Here is a 22,735-nt window from a genome sequence, read left to right on the forward strand (position 1 = left end):
TTTTCTAAGTTCCATTATTGAATATTATAGGTGTGTAAACTCAGCAAAATATTCTAAAAGAGTCCAGTAGCCCATAATAGCATTGGGTCTTCCCGTAAATTTTTCAACCAGTAAATGTAGCATGTACAAGAACAAAACAGTAATACAATGTCCCATTAAAGACATATCATAAACTCATAACATTCCTATGTTTAAACTTACATTTATCACATTTAAAACTTTTATTTTTGGTTGCTATTGTTGATACAGGGGCTCATGCAGTTTGAATTTGTAGTGATCCTCTTGTTTCTGCTTCTCCAGCACTGGGATTACAGGTGTGCCCCACCACGGTTTCGGGGCTGGAAGGGCATGTCTGGGATTTCTGGGATAGCATGGTGCACCTGGGTGCGCTAGGCCGGCAATGCATTAGGTACTGGGGATCAAACTTGGGTCTTTGCACTTGCCAGGCAGGCTCTGCCGAGCTATCTCCTCAGCCCAGATTTATCACATTTTAACAACACTATATAAGAGACAAAGCATAAACAATTATAAGCAATGAGCAAAAGACATAAAAATATGAAATATTAAAACTCATTACCTAACCAAGTCCCAATCCAGAGTTTGTTATTATCTTGGTGGAAGACTCTCAGGGGAAAGAAACTACAATACCTCCTATGAATTGGTGTTCCTAAAAGTGAAGAATGAATTTTAGGAACAATGGAGGTTAAGAGCAGAATATATTTATTGGGGAAAAGAAAACTACTGTCCAAGAGAGGGACAAAAGAGGACCTAAGTGGGAGTTTAGTACTTTTATCAAAACTGGCAATCTGATCACTAAAAATTCCGGGTGTGGTGGCTACACCTGTAATCCCAGAACTCCGGAGGCTGAAGAGGAAGGATTGCTGAGTTTGAAACTAACCTGGGCTACAAAGTGAGTTTGAGGCCGTCCTGAACTGTATAGTGGAACCCTGTCTCAGAAAGATTAAAAACAATCTGGCAATCTGTTTAATATTTAGGAAGACTAGATGTTGTGAAAGGTCTCATTTGCCCTTTACATCCCTTCATACACAATTGTCTATAATGTCTTGTAGGGCTTTTGGGAGCCTTATGTGAGAATGCAGAGATTCAGTAACTGGTAATTGTTATAGTTAGTGCTGTCTTTATTATTATGCTGTAAGACTGAGTTGTCATTTTTGTATAGCTGTGGTAATATTGAAGAAGACACTTCCCACCTGTTGAATATCTCTGTGTCTCTCCGTCTGTGTGTCTGTCTGTCTGTCTGTCTCTCTCTCTGCAGCAGAATCTGTAATAGTTTTTCTATCAGGTCTCTGTAACAGAGGTAGGGAAGAACTAATTTTTTTTTTCCAGTTTTGAGCATTTTTTGCAGGAATAAACTCTTATTTTTATCTCCTGTTTTAATTTTCTGTGGTTACCATGAGAAATTATGAAAAACTTGGTGGTTTAAAACAAACCAAATACATTTTCTTTCATTTTGGTGGGTTAGAAATTTGGCAGGGCTCAGGGCTAAAAACAGCTGTTAATAACTCTGTGTTCCTGTCTGGACCTATGGAAAATCTGTTTCTTTATCCTCAGTTTCTAGAGGCTGTCCATATTCCTTGGTTGACAGCTACTTTCCTCCATCTTTAAAGCCAGTAATGTGACATCTTATATGTATGTGTCTTTGTTTCTGCCTCCATCTTTTATCTTTTTAAGAACTCTTGTAACCATACTGGCCCATCTGAATAAAACAGGTTGATATCTGTCATTCTCACTGAAATCATCTTAAATCTCCCTTGTCACAGAGCATATTTACAGTTTTTAAAGATAAGGACATAGATTTTTTTGAGGTGCCATTATTCTGCCTGTCATCCTTCCCACCTCCCAAAATCTGAGCTCAGTTACAGTTTCAAAACTGAAATGTCTTTAATGTTTTTCATACCTTTTTATACTTTTGAAGTCAGTTCAGGTTAGAGGTTGTAGTATGGGAAGGCTTAGGTATGATCAGGGTTTCTTTACTAAACTGTAAGTGTGTGTGTGTGTATACAGGAGAGTAAAGGACGTGAATAAAGATGCTGGCCTAGGAAGGAGAAACTGGCCCTCCAGAGTTCCTTGGATAAATTGTTAAGGAGGGCAACCTTAATATCACTTGTGTAATGTGGCTTGATACTAACATCTTAGGGATTTTATTTCTTGTTTCTTTTTTTTCTTTTTTTTTTTTTTTTCCCCTTTTACCCATATCTTCTTTCACGTGTTCAAAGATAAAGCATTTGTAATCTGGGAGTAGGGGTGTGCATGCCTGTAATCCTAGCATTTGGGAGGTTGAGGCACTAGGATCCTCATGAGTGCAAGGCCAGTCTGAACTACATAGGGAAATGCTCTCAAAAACCACAAAAATAAAGAAGCAAAATTTATAGGAATTTGTAAGTTTTCTTGGTATTTTCAATTATTTACTTGAGGAGTGGAATTCTCTGAAGCAGAGATGATAAAATCCCAAGTATAAATAAGATCTGTAACTACTGGAATTATTTCTCTGGTTACTTCAGTTCCTTGTTGACTTCAATTTATTATTGAGTTTATTTTTTTACTTGTTACTAGTAATTTAAATATATTACATGAACACATTTCCTAAGTGAGAAGTCTTGTCTTTGTAGTATCCATTCTGTGATTGAGAGTTTAATTTCCTCTATATCTCTTTGACTCTGCTTCATGCGATCTGTTTCTTTCCTGTATTGCTCATTCAAGGAATCAGTCATTTTTCTAATCTCTATTTTTTTTTTATCAATATCTTCCTTAGAAGCAGTTAGAAATTCTTTTACTGCAGTGTTTTTTTCAGATTGGTTTTCCTGCTTATGTTTCTGTAGTTGCTTCTCTACTTCATCTGCTATGATTTCTGAGAGTTCTTTTTTTATTTCAGAAAAGAGTTGCGCTCTGATTTCCTCTATATCTTTCTGCTGTTGCTTATTTACTATCGACCCTCTTGATTCATGCATTTGAGCCGAGCTAGTGTCCTCCGCACTTGTTCTGGGTGGGCACTGGGTTGCTTCCATATGTTTCTGCAGATGTTATTAATTCAGGGATTTCTTTTTTCATTTCCAATGTGAGGTCTTCTATATCTTTCTGCAGCTGTTTTATTTCAGAAGCTGTTGATTCATTGCTTTCAGCTGTGTGATTTCCAATTTTTTCTGTGTTAGTGTCTTCTGCACTTGCTACGGTTGGGCTTGGGTTCTGAGGTTGCATTTTGTTCCTTCTCGTCATTTTGTGTAGCACTGCCCTCTGCCCTTTGTTGTAGATCTTTGCTGTAGTTATAACCTTCACAGGTACTGAAGTTCAGGTGGAGCTCTACAGAGTTTGGACTTATCCAGCTGCGTCTGGCTTAGGTCTGGCTGCTGTGCTCAGCTCCTTCCCGCTGTGGACCTGGGCTAGGACTGGGTCTGGGTGTTCCTGGAACTTGGCAGAAATTCCTACTGGGTGGGAGGGGTGGAGGAGGTACGGCGGAGTGGTGGGGGGCAGCCTGAGGTGGTGGGAGAGGGTCCGGCCCACGCTGTACCGGGGCTGGGACTGGTCCCACCGGCGCAGGGTAGCAGGAAGCTCTCCACACACTCACCGGACCTGGGCTAGGACTGGGTCTGGGGGTTCCCGGAACTCGGCAGAAGTTCCTACTCGGCGGGAGGGGTGGGGAAGGTACGTTGGAGTGGTGGGGGGCGGCCCGAGGGGGTGGGAGAGGGTCCGGCCCACGCTGTGCCTGGGCTGGGACTGGTCCCGCCGGCGCAGGGTAGGTGTAGTATCCATTCTGATCAGTTAGTGAAAACGTCACCATGACTACAGTTCTCTGCCTGAGTCTGGGCTGTAGTGGTGGACTGCTGGCATGTAGAAACAACACTAACTGTTTCGTTGGGTGACAATATATTATCACTAGTTGGCAATTTACTATGAATAAATGAAGAATTTTTAACATTTCCTTGTAATTTTTTTTTTTTTCCAGTGTATGGTACATTGGCTAGTGTATCTTTTCACATGCCTCATAATTTGGTGAGACAGAACTGAAATACTATGACTATTTAATGTGTAGACTAATTTTACTTTCTTATTTGAAGTTTATTTTAAAATTTCACTGTTTAAAGGTGTCATTTCTTAAGCTTTTACCAGATACTTAATTTGCAGACCCTTATGTCTTAGTTGTTACAAATAAAATTAGCAATCATATTATATGACATTACTTAAAAAATGTTTCTAATTAAGGAAGGTCTGGCACTAATTTGCTTATTTGATCTTTTAGGAATGTTTTAAAGGAAGTTGGGCTACTCACAAGTTACTGCATAAGAAAGCAAGTAAGTAAAATCACTTACTTAAAATCAAAATACTATTTGTTCTCAAAAGTGGCTTTTGTGCTAAAAGACAGGAATTCTTGTATTTCCAAAAGTGTATATTTGAATGTTCTGAACATATGATCCTGAAATCTATTTTTTAAAAATTTTAGTTTATTGGTATACTTTACGTATGCAATAATGACCACTTTAATTGTAGGAAATTTGTGTCTGTCCTTGTTGCCTCTTTTTTTCCTATTCTCACCCCTTCTTTGCAGACCTCCTTCTATTCCTCATTCATAAAGCTCAGTTTTCATTTTATCTCTCTTTTCTCATTTTTTTCTTTCCCTTCCTTTTCCCTCCCTCCTCCCAATTTTCCTTATCCTTTTGAACATTTTCTCTCTATGTCACAATATGATTGTACATTTAGGTTCTTATTTTCTAATTTTATTTTGAAGAGTAAAAACAGAAGCAAATACAAATAGAGAAAAAAGGCCCGGGGAGATGGCTCAGTGGAATAAGCGCTTCCCTGGCAAGCACAAGGGACTTAGTTCAATCCCCAGTTCTGCCAAAAACAAACAAACAAAAACAGGGTAACATACAACAGTATATATGTTACATATTTTCAACACAGGAATAGCTAATTAACAGTAGCTGATATATCTATTTTTATTGTCAAATCTGTTGCTGAGAGTAATAGATATAGTTATGTAAGATTGGACAAATAATTGAATATTAACACTTGCTTTCAAGAAATCTTATTTTTTTCTGTCTTTTTAAAAAATTATTTTAAAGAGAGTATAATAATTTGTAAGACATTAGAAATGGTACACATTTAGAAGACCAAGATGAGAGGTATTCAACCATGGATTTTGTATTACACATTGCTGTCCTCTATGTAGTTGCTCAGATCATAGACAATCAGCATACAGTTAGTCAAGGTGAAAATACTACACATTAAGTGCTATTTGCAAAAAACTGATGGAAATTCTTAATACAGTCACCTCATCCATCCTGTATATATATTTGGATGTTTTTCCCCCTTACTTTTTTTCTTTGTCTGATCTTCGTTGTTTAATCCTTAAGTTCCGTTTCTTTCAGTTTTTTTTTTTTTTTTTTTTGTGTTTTAGCAAAGGGTATACAGAGTGTTCAGGGTCTCACTACTAGATCAGACTCCTAGTGATCCACCTGTTTACAGCCTCCCAAGTGCTGGGATTACAGGCTTGTGCCACCATGCCCAGTATCAATTTCTGTGTTAGCGTGGCCCTGGGGTGGGGCTGGCAGGGCAGGCCAGGGGATCAGGGTATCCAAAGCTCCGGTTAATCCGCTGAGCTATTTGGCCAGCCCTTCTGTTTCTTTTGGTTTTACTATATCTATTATACTTTCCAGGTTTTATTTATTGTTTCAGGTTCTTACACTAGGGAGACAATATGATATTTACCCATGGGGGTCTAGTTTATTTCACTGAGTATAGTCTCTAGTTGCATCCACTTACCTATGAAGGCTTTGAGTTTGTCTTTATAGCTGAGTAATACTCCACTGTATAAAAATATCACATCTTTTTCACCCATTCCTCAAGTGATAGGCATTTTGGTTGTTTCCAAGAGTTGGCTATGACATATTGTGCTGCTATAAACATGGGTGCACATATGGTATTTTTCAGTTCTTTTGGAAAAACATACAGAAGGGGAATAGCTGGGTTCAATGGGACTTCTAATGATAGTTTTTTTGAGGAATCCACACTGATTTCCATAGTGGTTGTACCAGCCTACATTCCCACCAGCAGTAGAGAAGGGTTCCTTTTTCCCCACAGTCTCTCCAGCATTTGTTATTAGTTGATTTCTTTATGATAGCCATTCATTCTAGGGTAAGATAGCATCTCAGTGTTGTTTTAATTTGCATTTCTCGAATGACCAGTCCTGTGGAACATTTTCCTCTGAGAAATGTGTAGTCGTCTCATATGCCCAGTTTTGGATTTGATCTTTAAATTTGGGGGATCAATTTTTTTTTTTTCAGTTTTCTGATTTTAATATTAGTCTGACATAGCATTAGTAACCATGCTACACTGAAACATGTAATGGTACAGTCTAAATCATGATTTGTTACATATACTCACTTCCCCAGAATATTTAGGCTGGTCATAAAGTTAACAATGTTTGAGTACATAGTCATAATAATTAATGGGCAGTCCCTTGTATAAATTGCTGTTAGCAAAATACAAACTGCCACAAAGATTTATGCTTACAGTGGGCATTCAAATATACCAGTAGACAGCATGTCCTGAAAATATGGGCACATTTTAGAACATTAAGACAACTCTGTTAACCATAATAGTCCCACAGTATGAGTAATACTCGACTTCAAAGACAAAAAAAAAAAAAAAAAAAAAAAAAAAAAAAATCATCAGTATAGTGCATGATTGATTCAACATAGTTCCCAGGGAACAGACCAGTCACTCGATTGTAGACTCCTTCATACCAGCCATCATCATTCTTCTTTATCACATGATTGCACTCTCCATAAAAGACAGTTCATCATCCTTGTCTTTTGTATAATCATATATTGCAACAACTTTTTCAATATAATTCTTGGGGGCTCAGGCAGGATCCCCATCTGCATATGGATCACTGTACTGAATTTAGTTCTTTATATAATTTAGATAGAAGTCCTTTGAGTGATTGTTGGTTATGATTTTTCCCCAATTTGTGAATTGTCTTTTCACTCTGTTGGTAATTCCTTTCGACATGCAGAAACTTCTGAATGAGTGGAGGTCCCAGTTGTTAATTCTTTCAGGTATTACCTATGCAGTTTGATTTTTGTTCATGAGCTCTTTGCCTACCCCTATGTCTTCAGGAGTTCCTCCTACTTTCTCTTCCAGGAGATTTAGTGTTTCTGGTTTAATGTTGAAACCTTTAATCCATTTTGATTTTAGTTCCGTGCATGGTGATAGATCCGGGTCCAGTTTTAGTTTTTGACATACAGAGAGCCAGATTTTCCAGTACCATTTGTTAAAGAGGCTCTTTCGTCCAGTGAACATGTTTGCCCCTTTTGTCAAAGATAAGATGGCTCAGTGTGTTTGTAGTTGTATCTGCATCTTCTAAACTGTTCCATTGATCCTCATGTCTATTTTGTTGCCAATACCATGCTGATTTTATCACAGTAGCTTTGTAGTATAATTTCAAGTCAGGAATTGTAATGCCTCTTGCTTTGCCTTTGTTGCCTAATATTGCCTTTGCTATTGTAAGTCTTTTCTGGTTGCAAATAAATTTTAGGAATGTTTTCTCTAGATCTGTGAGGTATGTTGGTGGTATTTTGATAGGGATTGCATTAAATCTGTGTAACCTTTTTTTTTTTTTTTTTTCCGGAACTGGGGATTGAACTCAGGCCCTTGTGCTTGCCAGGCAAGCGCTTATTCTACTAATCCATCTCACTGGCCTCTGTGTAACAGTTTTGTGTGGCCATTTTCACAGTGTTGGTTCTTCCTATTCAGGAGCAAGGAGTATCTTTCCATTTTCTGAAATCCTGTTTGATCTCTTTTTTTAGAAGGTTGTAATTTCATTGTATAGATCTTTTACTTCCTTAGATTAATTCCTAAGTATTTCATTTTTTGGGATGCTATTTTGAAGGTTTTTTTTTTTTTTCTCTAATTTCCCTCTTACTGAGTTTGTTATCTGTGTAGAGGAATGCTGTTGAATTTTGGTACATGTAGGTACTTATTTACATTTTACTTTCTTGTACCAGAGAGATAATGTGGTATTTATACATATGTTTATGACTTAATTCACTTATGATTTATGGTCTTAAGGTCCATAGTTATAAATGTCTCAATTTTATCCTTATGGCTAATACTCCATTACATAAAAAATCCATTTAAAAAATCCATTCATTGATTGATGGGCATTTGGGTTGCTCTTAAGATTTAGCTATTACAAACTGTATTGTTAGAACTGTGGGTGTGCATATAATTTGTGGTATGATGCTTTCAATTCTTTTGGGAAGAGACTCAGAAGCGGAATAGCTGAGTCAGATGGGAACTCTAATCGTAGTAGTTTGAGGAATCTCCACACTGATTTCCACCGTAGTTGTACCAGCCCACTTCCTGCAGCAGTGGAGAAGGGTTCCTTTTTCTCCACAGCCAGCTGTGCCATCAGTTTTTATTTGTTTTTTTTTTTTTTTGTGGAACCGGGGATTGAACTCAGGCCCGTGCGCTTGCCAGTTAAGTGCTTATTCCACTGAGCCATCTCCCTGGCCCTTATTTGTTGTTTTCTTGATAATAATCATTCTTTCTGGAGTGAGATGGAATCTCAGTATAGTTTTAATTTGCATGTCTCAAATAATCAGTGATGTTGAACGTTCTTTCGTATGCCATTTGTACTTTTCTTCTTCTGACAAGTATCTCTTCATCTCAAGTGTCCATTTTTGGATTGGTTCTTGAATTTGGGGTATCTGACTTTTTTTAGTCTTCACGATCCCTTCATAAAAGATGCCAAAAGCTCCACCAAAAGACATCTAGAGTTATTAACCAGATTCAGTAGAGCAGCTGGATGTAAAATCAGCACTCAAAATCAGTAGCATTCTGTATACAAATAACAAACTTACTGACAAAGAAGTCAGGGAAACAAACACCCTTCACAGTAGCATTAAAAAAAATGAACTAAGGATCAATCTAACAAAGGAAGTAAAAGATCTTTACATTGAAAACTACAGTACACTGAAAAGGAGAACAAAGAGGAGACCAGACAATTAAAAGATGTCCCTTGCTGTAGGGTTGGTTCTTCCTACCGTACTGCAAGGGACATCTTTTAATTTTGGCCCAGTGAAAATGGCCATACCTTCAAAATTGCTGTACAGATTTAGTGCAGTCCCAATCATAATACTATTAGCATACCTCACAACTAGAGTAAACAATCCTAAAATTCATTTGGAACCAGAAGAGATCTAGAATAGCAAAGACAGTTCTGGGCAACAAAGGCAAGAAAGGGGGCATCACAATCCCTGATTTGATATTATATTGCAGATCTGCTGTGATAGAAACAGGATGGTACTGATGAAAAAACAGAGCTGAGGATTATTATGAAACAGATTAGAAAATGTAGAAGGAACTCCAAAAGCACTTAGTTATCTGTTCTTTCATAAAGGGGCTAAACACATTCAGTGGAAGGATAGCCTTTTTATAAATAGTGCTGGAAAAAATGGTTTTCGACATGTTGAAAACTAAAACTAGGCCCATATCTATCACCATGCAATAAACTAAACCAAAATGGATTAAAATCTAAATATTAAAACAGAATCTGCTGGAAGATAGGCTAGGCAGAACTCTGAAAGACATAGGTGTAGACAAAGAGTTTATGTACAGAAACCCCTAGTGCTCAGGGAACTATCACAGAGAATCAACAGCTGGAATCTTATCGTATTAAAAAGCTTTTGCACAGCAAGGGAAACTACTAACAGAGTGTAAAGACAGCACATAGAGTGAGAACAGATTTATGCCAGCTATTTCTCAGACAAAGGACTAACATCTGAAAGCTTTTTTATTTTTAATAATATATTCATTGGTTCTTTCAGATATTTAACATTAAAACCTGAGATCTTTGCTAGGCTAAATGGGTCTTACTTGACAAATATCTGATGATATTTTATCCTTTGGCACTTTGTGTCTTTGCTAGAATTATTATTTTTTTATTATTATTTATTTTCTTTGTACTGGGGATTGAACTCAGAATCTTGTGCTTATCAGGCAGGCGCTTATGCCGCTGAGCTATACTACCCAGCCCTAGAATTATTTTCATTTAGGCACAGGACACGTGAGCTCATTTTGCCAGTTCTCTCTCTTTTTAATATGTATTTCGTATAGGGTGTACAGGGTCTCACTACGTAGATCAGACTCACAGTGATTCTCCTATTTTCAGCCTCCTAAGCGCTGGGATTACAGGTGTGTGCCACCATACCCATTCTCTTTTTTCTTTTGGCAGAACCGGAGATTGAACTCAGGCCCTTGCGCTTGCCAGGCAAACACTTATTCTACTGAGCTATCTCCCCAGCCCCTTATGCCCAATCTCAATTGCAGTCTCAGCATGCCCCAAGGGTGGGGCCAGCACCTGCAGGGCACGCTGTGGGTATGTTGCCCACACGTTGCTGGGGATTGAACCTTGGCCACTGCTCTCTGTCTAAGCAGGCACTTTAGTCCACTGAGCTCTTTGTCAGGCCCTACCCAGTTCCCTTTTTTTTTTTTTTTTTTAAATGTAACTGTTAAATATTTTTTTTTAACATTTATTTAGTGTGTGTGTGTGGCCAGCTCAGCCCACCAGGGGCGTGGCTGGCTGGCATGTGGTGCTGGGGGATTGAACCGCGGTCCCTGTGCTTTGCCAAGCTTGTTCCAAGTGGGTGCTTTAGACCACTGAGCCATCTCTCCAGCCCCCCCAGTTCCCTTTTTTTGTTTGTATTTTTTCTACTCAAAATTGTATTATAATCAGTCTTTGTATCCTCAAGTGCCACATCCGTGAATTCTACATGTACGGATTCAAATAACTGTAGGTCAAACCTATTTGAAAAGAATTTATATCAGTAGTGAACATGTATATTATACAATCATTTACATAGCTTTCATGTTTATTAGGTAGTATAAATAATTTACAGATGATTTAAAGTACATGGGAATATGTAAGTTATATACAGGTATGTATATACAGGTATGTACCATTTTATAAAAGCAAATTGAACTTCTTATGAAGGCCTTGAAACTTCCTAGGCTACTAAGGAAGACTGTACTTTGCTTTTTGTTATGTTAATGTTATTATCCAGTATTTAATTTTGTTTTTTGAAATTACTTTGTATGATACCACAAAGTGAAACTATTTACTGTGGCTTAGCTACTGCTGCTACTCATCCTGTAAATTCATGTTGTTAGTGTAGCTGTCTTATCATGGTTCATCACAGGTGCTTTTATATCATTGTATCATAATAGATGAAGGCTTGGCAGGCAGCACATCAGTTGTGTAAGTTTTCTGTTTTAACTTACTGGTCTTGATGTCTCATATTCATCTATCTATTGATAATTTTTTAGGTGTTACTTGATTTAAGGAGGTTTGGCAGATTATTTTATGAAAACAAACACGAGGTCATCATATCAAAAAAGAAAAGGGAATAATTTTATAAAGATAACTTGCTATTGTGGGTGAAGGTACAGTTAGAGTGAAGATGGTCCTTGAGTAAGCAGAAATTAATAAAAGCGTAAAAGACAGTGATTACTGATGGTGGTTTTCGCCTTACTTCAGAGTATGGAAGTAAATTTAAATAAAGTCATTTCTTGTTATTCACATGTGCATTACATACTTTCTAAAGTTGTAGGTGTCTTGAGAGTTCTGAGTTAGTTTTTTATGCTTAAGTTAAAGCATAGTGAAGTATAGGGGTTAAAGTTAAACAGACTATAAATAAAAGAGTTTACTAGGGTTTCTTTTCTTTTTTTTTTTTTTTTTTGTGGAATCGGGGATTGAACTCAGAACCTAGTGCTTGCCAGGGAAGTGCTTATTCTTCTGAGCCATCTCCCCGGCCTCCAATAAAAGAGTTTAGAATAGAACTTTTAAATTTGCTAACTCCCCCAAGTACACCTGTTTTGCAAGTACTGATTTCTAAGAGTAGTAATAATTATGTATTGTTATTGATAGAGGGAAACCTCCAAATGACACAGGGAGAAAAGCTGATCTCCCAACCTAAAAGGTACTTGGGATGAGTTCGTGTTATCTAAAACTGAAGAATGAATTTTAGGAACAAATGAAGGTTATGAGTAGAATATATTTATTGAGGGAAAGAAAGCTCCTATCCAAGAGGGGCCAGGAGGGGTGCCCAAGCGGCTTGTCCCCAGGAAGCTGTCTCTTCCAGGGATTTTATGGAGTAAATCCACGTGGTAAGGTGGGTCTAAGGTGGTGAAGACATGGGAAATCACTTAGGTGGGCATGAGGTGGGACAAAACTATGGTCAACTAATGAGATTACAAGCACCATTGCTCAGGCAAAATTGATTAAATCTAGTACCAAATGGGGAAGCCAGTTACCATGTAGCAAGCAGGCATTAATAGGGGACAGGGTCTGTTCCCATTGGGGGTTGGGCTGGTCACCCATTTGAGCTCTTTCAAGGTGATTGATACTTATCTTCAATATCAATCCCTGATGCCTATCCCTAGGGAAGTATGTAACTGTGTTTCCTCTTTTGTCTTGGTCTTGAAGTGTGGCCCTGTCTTAGTTACTTTTTACTTGTTGCTGGGACAAATACCCCACACTCAAAATGAAGGAAGGAAAGGTTTATTTAGCTCACAGTTACTGGAGGGTTCAGTCCATATTCCGCTGGCTCCAAGGCAAACGACAGCAGTTCATGTGGCAGAAAACAATGAAGAGCAGAGGAGGAGCAGCAGCTGCAGCGGCGTCCATCAAGCCTCTCTCTTCCTTCTGCGCTAACTGCGAAGACCAATGCTCCACAGTGAAGATCGGAGCTCCTCCAAAGTGGAGCGGCTGCCAAGATCAAGCTCCTCCAAAGACTGAGACTTCTCCATGGAAGCTGGGCGGGGTGGGGCGGCAGGAAACCAGGCAAGGCAGCTTCCTGCCTTTCTCAGTTCCTGGGCCCTGCCCACCTGCAGGGCTAGGCCCCCATGCTGAGAACTGCCGGAGCTGATTCAGCCAAGTTGACAAAATGTATCAACTAACACAGGCCCATATAGGAGTGTCTGTCTCTTTCAAGTTGCAAAGTCACCTTGTCTTCCATTTTATCCTTGAAGGCCTGACCCTGTCTGACTGCTTAGAATATTTCTAATTAAGCTACCTACAACATCACAAGGGAATTAAAATAACAGGTATTCATGTAAAAACATGTAATTATTGTAGCATTGGATCTAAGCTATTTGGAATTTACTTATAATTATGGTGCTTAGTGTGGTGCCATCGTTTAGGTACAGATCTCATGGATCTTTTGGGGGGTGATTTTCTTCAATGTGTGAGCCAAATGTCCTTATTCTCTTTGGGTCCTAAATAGCTGTCAGCCAGCCAGACCTGTGTCTTTCACATCCTAACACACTGCCCCAAAGTAGTGTTTTGAGTGGCAGTCGTAGATAAGTGCTATGAGGGAAAGGTGATCTCCAGAGCTTAGAAGAGTTTTGAGAAAAGTATTAGGGAAAAGAGTACTTGGCCATATTAAGAAATGGCACTTTGGGCCTGCCAGATGGCTCAGTGGACTGAAATACCTGCTCAGGCAGACACATAGACCCACCTGCTGTGCCGCCCCTGCCCCTGGGGTGCACTGAGACAGCGACTGAGACTGGGTGTAGTGGTGTGCATCTGTAATCCCAGGGTTTGGGAGGCTTTAAACAGGACCCTGTAGTAAATACTTAAAAAAAATAAAAAATAAAAATAAAGAAATGGCACTTTATTGTAAAAGACAGTAGTATTGTAAGAGAGCAAGCAATTCTCATAATGATATTGACAGTTTTTTTTTAATGGAGCATATATTGATCTCTGACTAAAAAATCTGATTTATATTTATGTTCATTTAGATTGGTGGCCCATAATTTGCTTTTATTGTCTTTTTAAAATGTATTTAGTACGAGGTCTGTGGAGTCTCACTGCACAGATCAGCTGGGATATCAGGCTGGCAGCACCACGCCCTATCTCAATCACTGTCCCGGCATCCTAGGGGCAGGGTGGGTAGGCATGTGGGGGATCAACCTTGGTCCCTGTGCCTGCCTAAGCAGGCACTTTAATCCCCTGAGCTATCTGGCACGCCCTTGTCTTTGGTTCTGATACTGGGGCAATTCTAGTCTTATAAAATGGAAAATACTTGCTCTTCTTTTTTTCTGGAAGAAATGTATTTCTATTAGTTTTTTCCCTAAATGTTTGATGGAGTTTGCCATTAAAAACACTAGACCTGTAGTTTTCTTAATTATGGAAACTTAATATTTTGCATTGACCTTGGGAAATTTTCAAGTATGAGTTAAATGACTTGGGAATATAATTTATGTTATAAAGGAGACTAGACAGAGTGTAAAATCTTTAATTAAAAGCACATACGTATTTGAGTGCGTCTGTTCTACAGTGGATCTTCTGGCAGAGTATACATAAATAGTTTACTTTTAATCTGATCTGTAAACATTGTGGTACGTCCAGTCTTGAGTCTATTTTTTTTTCCTCCTGGTACCAGGGATCAAACTCAGGACTTTGTGCTTGCCAGGCAGACACTTATGCTGCTGAACTATCTCCCTGGCCAAATCTGTTGTATTCTATACCAGATAATATGTTACTCATCTATCAGTTTATTTTTTTTTGTTTTTCCTGAAGTAAAGGTAGAAGAATTTGACTTTTTAAACAGCCAAAAATATGACCTAAAAAACAAAAATATGTCCATTTAAAAAGAAGTCTCACTTAGAAAATCCTGTCCTGGGCCAAATTTAGACATATATAGTTAGTTATCTTACATGTCTGGAGGAAAGTTTTTGAAGAATAAAGCCTGGATGGGAGATACTTTGGGCTAGACCTTGCATAGAACAAGATCTGAGGGATTTTGGCTTTTGGACATGGCCTGTATCTAACCTGGACTTAACTGTGTCATAGTATAGGAAAGATAGAATGTCCAGTGCTTTCACAGGTTTTAAAGAGACCACTTATTAATGCAACTTTGCTACTAGCCTCAACTCGGTTCAAATATATTTGATGTCTGCAATATTTCCAGCATTTAAAGCTTACTTTTCATGTCTAAATTTCTATAAATAAATTATATTTAAAGATTAGAAAAGAACTTGTCATATTTCAGCTTTGTTAGTTCTAGATCTGCTTTCAGTTCTCTTTTGAAAATAGATTGTGGGAGGTATGGAATGTAGATCATTAGAAACCCCTGAAAGATTTTACGTGTTTTCCTTCTTTCTGTTTTATGTTAAAACAAAAACCTGATTCTTTTTTTTTTTCAAATTGGTAGGACAGTTTCAATAATTAACAAATTGCATACATTCTTCCTAGTGGTTAATTGCTGTACAAGATGCGGACATGATACCTTTTTACAAACACCATTAGAACAAATCCCTCTATTCATTAGAGAATGTAACTATATATCTATCCTAACCAAAAACCCTGACTCTTGATAGCTTTTTTCCTCTACATTTCAGGAGAAAATTGTTCTTGAAATTTGTGTTTAAGGTACAATTATGTCATAATATTCATTGCTAAAGTAGACATTTTAAACAATTTTCTATAATGTTTGACGCTAAGCGGCTGTGAAGGGGGTCCATTTTTGTCCTAGGGTAATAAAATATTTTTTGTGTTAACATTAATATTCACAGTGATTTTCTTGAACTACAGAGGAGAAAAGAATATTTAAAACTCAGTAATATTAAAAAAAAACCCTCAGTAACAGTAGAATCTCCTTTTTTTTTGTATTTATGACAGGGTGTACAGGGTCTCACTGCATAGGTCAGACTCATAGTGATCCTCCTGCTTACAGCCTCCTAAGTGCTGGGGTTATAAGCATGTGCCACCATACCCAGTGCCACTCTCCATGGGGAGCTGGGAGAGGCAGGCCTGGGGATTGAATCCTGGCCCCTGTGTCTGCCTAAGTAGGTGCTTTACATCTGCTGGGCTATTTTGCTGGCCCCTTAATCTGCTTTTTTAAAAATTAGATTTTATTTTATTTTTAAATTAGGTTTTATTGTTACATTTTAGATATACATAATGATCACATTCATCATAGAGAATTTGTAGAAGATAAAATTTTTTCCCCGTTCCCCTTCCCTCCCTCAACCTCTCCTCCTTTCTTCTGTTTATGTGATGGTATGAGTATATTCTCTTCCAAAGTAATATAAATAGATTGGCTGTAGTTTTGCATTTTTATCAGTTGTGTGCTTCAGTGACTGTAGAATCTGGAAGTGTCTGAACAATGTATGTTTATTGGATTGGGAACTGGCGTTTTTTTAATCACTAGCCATATGAAGTGATACATGTCACATCAGGTTCCTCATCTGTAAAGTAAAGGAATTAAATTTTCTTTAATATACTCTCTAGTTCACAATTATGTGATTTCATGTACGCAACTTCTCTTTCCTCTCCTTCTCCCCTTCCTTGTCCCTCTCCTTTTTCGCTCTTTTGGTCGTGCTGAGGATTGAACCCAGGACTTCACATATTCCATATTTTGAATAGGTTAAGAGAATATTACTTTTCTCATGTATGTCACAATTAGTTTGGAGTCTGCGTGACAGTAATCAAGAGAAGAGTTGTGTAGATCTGTACTTGGCCTATGAGGAACTTAAATGAATAAGGAAGCTTGTGTGCTTAATTCATACCAGAGGGCCTGCTCTTTAAGAGATTCTTAGATGCATTTCTGTAAACAGTTATATATTAATAACTAAAATAATAGTATATATGTGCTTACATTTTCACTGTTTGCAGTAACTTTCAATAAAAAGTGATGTCATTTTCTCCCTTTTTCCCTTTTCTGCTTGTATTTCCTCCTAAAAAGGGCAAAAGGTGATCATAAAGCTTTCAAAGTAATTTGAAATAATGACTTACAAGCCACTCATCAGCTAAGCAGGACATTATTTTTGATTTTAAGTTTGCTCTGAGGTAATTTAAGACCTCTTGTTAGCATTTACTTGTTACATCTAATTCCAGTTGGAGAAGTTATTGCTAAGGTTTCTGTTTCATATTTTAACATGAATTTAAAGGGGCTGGGGAGATAGTTCAGTAGAATAAGTGTTTGCCTGGCAAGCACAAGGTCCTGAGTTCAATCGCAAGTTCTGAAAAAAAAAAAAAAAAAAAAAAACTTAATATAAGTTGAAATTAAAGGGAGTTAGCGTTAGCACTTAGCATTGAGCTGAGCAAAACACTTCTATGAACTGTTCCTATGTTTTTTTCTTCTAAGACATTTAGATCTTCAAAGAGGACTGTAAGGCCTGTGAACACTGTAGCAATAAAGTAGTAGCTTTGTTGAGTAAGGGTGAAAGTGTGCTGGATTCTTGTGCTGGGGTAACTTTATTTTTAAAATAGTGAGAATAAAAGTATGCTACTTGATCACTGAAGCATTCCATTTTCTTCTTTTGGTTCCCTTCATATCTATTCATTTATCTGTTCTGCAGAAGATGAAAAGGCAAAGCGAGAAGTGTCTTCCTGGACCCTGGAAGGCGATATTAACACAGACCCATGGGCTGGCTATCGATACACTGGTAAACTCAGACCACATTATCCACTGGTGAGTAAATAAAGTAGTAAGAACTTAGCATTTTTTTAAAAACAATTTTGAGTTTACAGTAAGAAATAATTGTAATTTATAACCAACAGTGAGCCTTGGAACAGGATAACATTTATAAGAATTTGTGCTCTGGCTCTTACGGTACATTATTTGGAAGTTAGTTGAAATAATTAACAGTCAAGGAAGAAGTGGAGAAATTTTCCAATGAAGGATTAAAACTATTTTTTAAAAGAATAGGGTAAAGTATAGTAGTTATTTTTTTTCTGGCATGAGTTAATATGTATTATTTTCTAAATTTGTTTAATGTAGTAACATTTGTACCTTAATAATTACTCTTTTGGTGACTCCTGTCCCTTCCATTGTTTTTTTTTCAGAGTTTTAGTAACAATTCAGTTAAGCTGAATTTTTTTTTTTTTTTTTTTTTTTTTTAATGTATTTGGTACAGGGTCTCACTGCACAGCTCAGACTTGTAGTGATCCTCCTGTTTTTAGCCTGCCCAGCGTCAAGATTACAGGCATGTGTCATCATGCCGTTACTCTGTCATGAGCTTGCAGTGTTACATGTGTGTGCAGGGGATTGAATCCTGGACCCTGCACTTGCATAAGCAGGCACCTAGTCTGCTGCACTATCTTGCTGGCCCTTGAAATTTGATTTTTATCCTTAAATATGTATATTCTCTTTATTGATGATTTTCTTTTTCCTTTTAAAAGTTTGGAAAAATATTAAATTTCTAAGACAGTCTTAATTCTCCTTCCTGGAGATGATGACTAGGAAAGTGCTGGTGTCTTAGTACTATTGTCAGCTTCCTAGTGCTTTGAAATGACACTGGCACCTTTGGTTTGCAGCTAATTTAAAGTCACTGCTGGCCTCGATTATTCTTCCCTTTCTTTTTTTCTTTTTTTTTTTCTTTTTTTTTTTTTTGGTAGGACAGTTTCAATAATTAACACACTGCATACATTCTTCCTAGTGGTTAATTGCTGTACAAGATGCAGACATGATATCCTATTTACAAACACTATTACAAGAAATCCCTGTACTCATTAAGAGAATATAACTATATATTTATCCTAACCATTTTGAATACACAGATACAAAATTGACATTCAGCTGTATCCCCTTTTTTTGTTAAGTTCCGTTATTTGAATATTATAGGTGTGTTAACTCAGCAAAATATTCTAAAAGAGTCCAGTAGTCCATAATAGTACTGGGTCTTCCGCTTGACTGGCAATGTCAGAAATTGTTGACCTGAGTCCCCTACAGCTCAACATCACAGCATGGCTTTATTTCTTCTACTTCGTTTTTATAGTTTTCTGCTGGATGGTTAAGACCAAGGTAAAGCAGGACCTATGCAACAAGAGTTGTAGCTTTTGGGTCTAATAAGGTCAGTGAAGTCCCCTCAGGATTTATGCTGAGATCCTGTACCTCAGATTGTAGAACTTTTGTCAGTGTCAGCCATGTGGATGAGTCAGGGCCATTGCTTGGCCAATGTGCTCTCTGTGAAAGCCCGAGAGAGTGTTTTCTCTCCATGTGATTCTCCTTAGGCACACTGTACATCATCGATCACTTTCCTCTTTGGCCCCATAATCTCCTTGATCAGAAAATTTGGGACACTACCGAATTACATGACATTACAGTACAAGTTCTCATATGTCCTCAGTTTTAATTGATCTTGGAAGGCTAGGGCCAAAATGTAGGCTTTCCTTGCGGCCCTCCTTTTTCTCTAATTTTGGTCTGAAAAGTTAGTTTGTTAACCCTCCAGAAGACAAGCTTATTGTTATTACCATACAACCTAGGCTGTTAAGCTTAACCTCACTATCTGTCTGAATATGAAACATCTTAGGCATAACATGGAAAAGGTATTTTTCATCAAGTATTGATATGTTGAACTTTTAAGTCCCTACAGAATATGATGGAAAAACATTTAAAAATTAGAATATATTTTTAAAAATAGGCATAAAGAATTATATACTTCTTATGTTTATACATAAGTCCAAAAATCTCACCATATACAACCTTGAAGCAGGACAGTCCCACAACATTCCTTTTCCTGTCTCTTGCCTTCATTCACCACCCCTTCTTTTTGAACAATCATCTACCTGAGAGACAGCACAGCAGCAACTGGCATGTCATGACAAGCAGCCCGTATTCAGAAGACCAGAATGACAGGCACTCCAAGCATGAAACTACTATTACATACTACCATCATCAGTGCAGTGGCTTAGTTCACAGGTATCAGTATATATAGTTAGTCAGGGTGACAATCTTTCCAATTAACTGCTAGATTCAAAAATCTTTTGGAGATTCTCAGGATCATTGCCTTGCCCATCTTATACATATAACTGTATGGCTTGTCACTGTCATGTTTCCTAGCTCTTCTCCTTTCCCTCTCTTAATTAGTTAGTCCTCGAGTTCCTTCTTTCCTTTTACTTGTATTATACCTTCTATTTGTGTTATTCTTTTGAGTTCTTATACTAGGGAAACTATGCGATCTTTACACATATGTGTCTGGTTTATTTCACTTATGAGTATATCTTCAAGTGGCATCCACTTCAATATAAAGGCTTTGAGTTCATCATTCTTTATAGCTGAATAATACACTCCATTGTATAGAAATACCACATCTTTTTCATCCATTCCTCAGGTGATGGGCATCTTGATTGTTTCCAAGATTTTGCTATCACAAATTGTGCTTCTATAAACATAGGCACACATATATCCCTATGATATGATGTTTTCAGATCCTCCAGGAAAATTCCCAGTAGAGGAATAGCTGGTTTAAATGGGATTTCCAGTCCAACTTTTCTAAGGAGTCTCCATACTGATTTCCATAATGGTTGCTTCAGTCTACATTCCCCCCAGCAGTGGAGAAGGGTTCCTTTTTCTCCACGGCCTCTCCAACATTTGTTGTTGAGTGATTTCTTTATGATAGCCATTCTTTCTGGGGTGAGATGATCTCTCAATGTTGTTTTAACTTGCATTTTGCGGATGGCTAGTGATGTGGAACATTTTTTCATATATTTATTCGCTTCTTTAATTTCTTCCTCTGAGAAATGTGTGTTCATCTCAGATGCCCATTTCTGGACTGGGTCTTTAAATTTTGGAGCCCTAGTGTTTTTTAGTTCTTTATCAATTCTAGAGAGCAGACCTTTGTTTGAGTACTTATTTGTCATGATTTTTTCCAAATTTGTGGGTTGCCTTTTCACTTTGTTGGTAATTTCTTTTGATGTGAAAAAAATCAGTAAGAGGAGGTTCTAGTTGTTAATTCTTTCAACTGTTTCCTGTGCGATTTGATTTTTGTTCATGAACTCCTTGCCTACCCCTATGTCTTCAAGAGTTTCTCCTACTTTCTCTTCCAGGAGATTGAGTGTTTCTGTTTTAATGTTTAGATCTTTAATCCATTTTGACTTTAGTTTAGTGCATGGTGATAGACCTGGGTCAGTTTTAGTTTTCGGCGTGTAGAGAGCGAGTTTTTCCAGCACCATTTGCTAAAGAGGCTATCTTTCTTCCAGTGAGTATGTTTGACCCCTTTCTCAAATATAAGGTGGCTGAGTGTGTTCGTATGGGCTGCAGCATCTCCTAATCTATTCCATTGATCCTCAGGTCCATTTTGTTGCCAGTACCATGCTGATTTTATCACAGTAGCCTTGTAGTATAATTTCAGGTCAGGAATTGTAATGCCTCCTGCCTTGTCTTTATTGGCCAGGATTGCCTTTGCTATTCTAGGTCTTTTCTGGTTCCATATTCTTCCTTTTCTTAAACCTCTTAAGAAACGTGTGGTTTTGCACTAGGAAAGTAAGGCTTAATTTACATGAAATTGATAACTGCTTTGTTATTTAATATATCATTTAAAACTTTCATTTAAAAACTGTTGTTTGAACTTTTTAATTTTCCCTATTCTATTTTCTTTGTTAGTGAATAGGTTTTAAACAGTCTTTTCAATGTTTTCAGATGCCAACAAGGCTAGTTCCAAGTTATATTCAAAGACCAGATTATGCTGATCATCCCTTAGGTAAGTTCTTGTGTGTTGGTTCTCATTTTTCATTGCGACACTGATGATTACTGCAAAGGGAAGAAGTAGTTTTGTTATTGAAGTTTTCAATGCTGCACTCTGATAAATGTAATCATTGCATTTTCAAGTAATCTCAGAGCATTTAAGGGAATTGAAGATCAATTCCTGCATTAGGAATCTGTCCAGTACTGGAAACCTTGTATATGTAGCTGCTGAAGACTACATTCTGAATAATACATACTTTGTGGTATTATTATCAATGTTCAGATAAAAAAAATTAAAAATATTTTTATGTATTTAGTACAGGACCTACAGGGTCTATAAGGTCTAAAAGGTCTCACTATATAGATCAAACTTGTAGTGATTCTCCAGTTTTCAGCCTCCCGAGTACTGGGATTACAGGCATCCAGTCTCAGTCGCCATCTCAGCGCACCCCTGGGGTGGGGCCAGCACCCTGGCTGCTGTGCTCTGCAGCAGTTTTCAGATGCCAACATAAAAACAGTTTTAAATTAATATGTTCTCCTAAATTAGGGCAAAAGTAGACTGAAGGCCTGAGTGGAATGCAGAATGCCTAACTAAAGAGTAGACTGTAGTGTTTATTGAGGAGGTAGTAATAGTGGTAAGAGTGTCAAGGATAAGGCCCTTTCTAATTTTGTCTGTTTTACTTATTTGTTGCATCTGTTAGTATTGACAAAAAAGTACTAAGGAATAGTGCTGATAGTGATCACTCTGTTGCTTCTTGGTATGAGGTTTGTATTTGTCATATTAAGGTGGTAACTAGCCGTATTATCCTACCTGTCTTCCTGGTTACCCATTTCTCTTTGTTTAATCTCTGATAAATTTGATTAATAAATTTGCTAATATTGAAATATGCCTTCTGGTATAAATCTCACTTAAAGTAATGGTTTCTTTTCTTTCCTTTTTTTTTGTTTTTTGATTTAGTACAGTGTCTACAGGGTCAACAGGGTCTCACTATGTAGATTGAACTCATAGTGATTCTCCTGTTTTCAGCCTCCTAAGCGCTGGGATTACAGGCTAGCACCACCATGACCAATCTCAATTGCTGTCTCAGAGCACCCTGGGGGTGGGGCTGGCACAGCTCGCCAGGGGTCAAACCCTGGCCACTGCGCTCTGCCTAAGCAGGTGCTTTAGTCTGCTGAGCTGTCTGGCCAATCCTCGTGATTCTTTTTATTGTTGTTGTTTTCCTTTCTGTTTGGTAGTATTTCTT

The 22,735-nt window shown here is 37.7% G+C and overlaps 1 protein-coding gene across 1 annotated transcript in view; it reads left to right on the top strand.

Moving 5' to 3' along the window:
- The window catches only part of Metap1 (methionyl aminopeptidase 1), a 117,080-nt gene that overhangs the window by 67,013 nt on the left and 27,332 nt on the right, over positions 1–22,735 (top strand). The window contains exons 2-4 of the mRNA XM_023700605.1: positions 4,256–4,307; positions 17,386–17,498; positions 21,447–21,507. Of these exons, the coding sequence (XP_023556373.1) occupies positions 4,256–4,307; positions 17,386–17,498; positions 21,447–21,507 (226 nt within the window). The remainder of the gene's footprint in view (positions 1–4,255; positions 4,308–17,385; positions 17,499–21,446; positions 21,508–22,735) is intronic.

Source organism: Octodon degus, unplaced genomic scaffold (genome assembly GCF_000260255.1).
Source record: "Octodon degus isolate 3935 unplaced genomic scaffold, OctDeg1.0 scaffold00125, whole genome shotgun sequence".
Classification (NCBI taxonomy): domain Eukaryota; kingdom Metazoa; phylum Chordata; class Mammalia; order Rodentia; family Octodontidae; genus Octodon; species Octodon degus.